At 43.8% G+C, this 3,533-nt stretch overlaps 1 protein-coding gene across 1 annotated transcript in view; it reads right to left on the reverse strand.

The window, feature by feature from the left end:
- HELRODRAFT_168671 (hypothetical protein) overlaps window positions 1–3,533 on the reverse strand; it is a gene marked incomplete at both ends in the record, with an annotated part of 6,439 nt that continues 2,906 nt past the window's right edge. Inside the window, 4 exons of the mRNA XM_009014542.1 lie at window positions 1–1,466; window positions 2,039–2,158; window positions 2,794–2,941; window positions 3,088–3,438. Of these exons, the coding sequence (XP_009012790.1) occupies window positions 1–1,466; window positions 2,039–2,158; window positions 2,794–2,941; window positions 3,088–3,438 (2,085 nt within the window). The remainder of the gene's footprint in view (window positions 1,467–2,038; window positions 2,159–2,793; window positions 2,942–3,087; window positions 3,439–3,533) is intronic.

Consider the following 3,533-nt stretch of genomic DNA (forward strand, 5'->3'; position numbering starts at 1 on the left):
TCATGACCTATATATTTTGATAATGTCTTTGATTGGCTGTCTGCAAATAGGGCACTGGGCGTCTTTGTACTCCTTGACGACGAGTGCACACTCGTAGCACATGCACATGTGGCCACACATGTACAGCACGCAGTCCGGAGCCTTCTCAAAACACACGCTGCATTCGTTGTTAGCATTGTCTTGCGATTCCATTGACGATGTTGAGGTTGTTTGTTGTTGTTGTTGTTGTGTGATGTTGTTGCTGTTGTTGTTGCGGTGTTGCGGAGATGATGACGTCGATGATGACGATGTCGGTGAAATGTTGCGTTGTTGTTGTTTTTGAGGGAGTGTTGTTTTCTGCCTGGAAGGTGTGTTGTTGTTGTTGTTAGCTAAGTTTGGCGTCGTTGTTGTTGTCGTCGTCGATGTAATGTTGCTATAGAGGTAATTTGTTGAATTGTAAACACTCGTTCGCCTTACAGGAACCGGAGCTTTTGTTGCTGCTGCTGATGTAGTTGTCGTCAGTGGCGCTGTTGTTGATGATGAAATTGTCGTCGATGGGGCTGAGTTTGCATTCGATCTCGAGTGAACAGGAGTCGAAGGTTTCGAACTGGCATTCATCAAAGTCGGAGTTGATGAATTTCGATGCTGATGGAACTGTTGTTGTTGTTGCTGCTGCTGCTGTACAATAATTGATTGAATGTTTAATCTGGCCAGCTCGAAAGCCGTCAAATTAGCCGACGTGGCGGACACTGCATTAGCTGCTGTTGTGGTCATGGCGTTGCTTACGGAGTTACTTCTCAAGAAGTGCAACGAGTTTGTGGACATGGGCGGAGGAATGAAGGGTGCATTTTGTTGCTGCTGAAGTTGCTGCTGCTGCTGAATTCGTTGTTGCTGCTGCTGCTGCAAATGATGCTGTTCCTCATCAGCAACGCAGTCCTCAACAAAGGCGGCGACATCAAACCCAGCAACCAAAACTTCATTGGAATTATATTTACCTCCATTCTTAAACATCTTCGGTGGTAGGGGTGGGTAATTTGATATGCGACTAGCATTGATGTTACTAGATCTGGGTGTGGCCCTTGGGGGAGGTGGACGGGGCGGCACAGGGGGGTCCACACAGCCGGACCCCGCACTGCTGCTACTACTGATAAACGCGTTGTCGTCTTCTGAGAAATCTAGTAAATTTGTCAGTAGCAAGTTTTGTTGCCGATGTTGTTGCTGCTGCTGCTGTTGAATGCTGTTGCTACCACTACTGCTGCTAATGCCGTTTGTGTAGTTGCTGTGGCCGCTGTGGCTGCTTATACTAAGGTTGTCGAAGAAATCAGCAATGTTATTACTATTGTTAATGTTATTGGTGTTGTTGCTAATATTATTATTATTATTATTATTATTATTAGGTGTAGCGCTATACCATTGCTGTAGAAAAAATGGCGACGATGATGACGTCAAGGATGACGATGATGATGAAGTGTTCGCAAAGATAGTGGCTAGAGAGTTATTTTGATTGTTGTTGCCGCTGTGTTGGTTGATGTGATGATGTTGTTGAAAGAGAGGATGTTGTTGTTGTTGATGATGGTGATGATGATGATGCTGGTGATGGAGAGGAAGTGTTGATGATGATAGCGGAGGTGTGAGTGATGATGATGCCCTCGACGGAACGTTCGTTGTTCCTATTGGTTGTGATTATGATGATGATAACGATGATGATGACGATGATGATGACGATGATGATAACGATGTACAGATTTTGATGGTTAATGCAAATAATGAGATGACAATTTTTTATAATGGCCCATTCAATTATTGATATTATTATTGATATTATTTACCACAAAAACTAGTACTACAACTGCTACTAATACTACCGCTGCCACCACTACAACGACTACTGCTTTAGCTGCAACTACAAATACTACTCTGCTGCTACAACTACGATGACTAAAGCTGCCACTACTACAACTACAGCTGCTGTTGCTACTATTAGTTACACTACAACTATCAATAGTACTTACAAACAGTAGAAATTACACAACAATACTAAACTGTCCCAGATACTAACCAAGCAATTTTATAGCTTGGGTATTGCCATAGACATCAAAAAAAGCAGTTAATTGTACGGCCATGTCAACGTGCATTAAGGTGGAGACAGTGTGGCCGTTTTTGCCGTATTTGACCTCGCCTGGAATAAATTATGTTAATTAGGTGAGTAGAAAAGGCGAAGGTCGTTTGAATGAATGAAACGAAAGCAATTGTTTAATAGATGAAAGAGCAATAATAACGTCATTAAATCAATCAAACAATGAACAAATGAATCAACCAACCAACCAACCAACCAGCCAGCCAGCCAACCAATCAACCAACCAGCCAATCAACCAACCAACCAACCAGCCAGCCAGCCAACCAATCAACCAACCAGCCAATCAACCAACCAACCAACCAACCAGCCAGCCAGCCAACCAATCAACCAACCAGCCAATCAACCAACCAACCAACCAGCCAGCCAGCCAACCAATCAACCAACCAGCCAATCAACCAACCAACCAGCCAATCAACCAACCAACCAACAAATCAACCGACCAACCAACCAACCAGCCAATCAACCAACCAACCAACAAATCAACCAACCAACCAACCAGCCAGCCAGCCAACCAATCAACCAACCAGCCAATCAACCAACCAGCCAGCCAATCAACCAACCAACCAGCCAATCAACCAACCAACCAACAAATCAACCGACCAACCAACCAATCAAAATCGACAAACCTTCAGCAGTCAGATGAAATGACAACTCGTCCCCTACATCTGCATTCGAACAAACGTCCTTATTCACCACCCAGTACTCCTTCCTATCTAACAGTAGGTCGGAATCATCGGGAAGTTCGTTGGGCAGCAGACTGGATACGTCACATGACGTCATACCGAAAGCCACACCTCCAGTAAATGCGTTATCCAATGAAAGAATCTGCGCGAAAATGACATCATTAAAGAAATTACAACAACGACATTACAACAACAACAAAACATTAACAACAACAACAAAAACAACAGCAACAACAGCAACAAACAACAACAGCATCAACATCAGAAACACTAACAAAAAACCCTAACCTGAATGACAACTTTCTCCCCGGGCTTAAGATGTCGCGACATGAATACGTACCCGTTACAATACTCGTCTGCCAAGCGCGAGGCTATCTTCTTGTCATGTGAAAGCCTTACGTTTTTACCGGTAACTTGATGCAGCGCTACGGAATTTAAATTTTTGTTGTATTTTACTGGGATGTTGATGTTGTTGGTGACGACGATTAAGTTACCACCACAATGTAGTTGCGGCTGCTGCTGCTGCTGATAATTCGTCGTCGAACGCTGGAGCTGCTGCAAATTGTGGTTGTTGTTGGAGTAGAAAGAATTGTTGCCGATGACGTTGTTGTTGTTGTTGTGTTTTTTGTTGTTCTTTGGCTGCTGGGTGTTGGTTGACGATGTTGTTGTGTTGATGATGATGCTGTTGTTGTTGTTGCTGTTGTTGTATTGCGATGAAGAGGACGACGACGACG

This window comes from Helobdella robusta (assembly GCF_000326865.2).
Source record: "Helobdella robusta unplaced genomic scaffold HELROscaffold_14, whole genome shotgun sequence".
Taxonomy (NCBI): Eukaryota; Metazoa; Annelida; class Clitellata; order Rhynchobdellida; family Glossiphoniidae; genus Helobdella; species Helobdella robusta.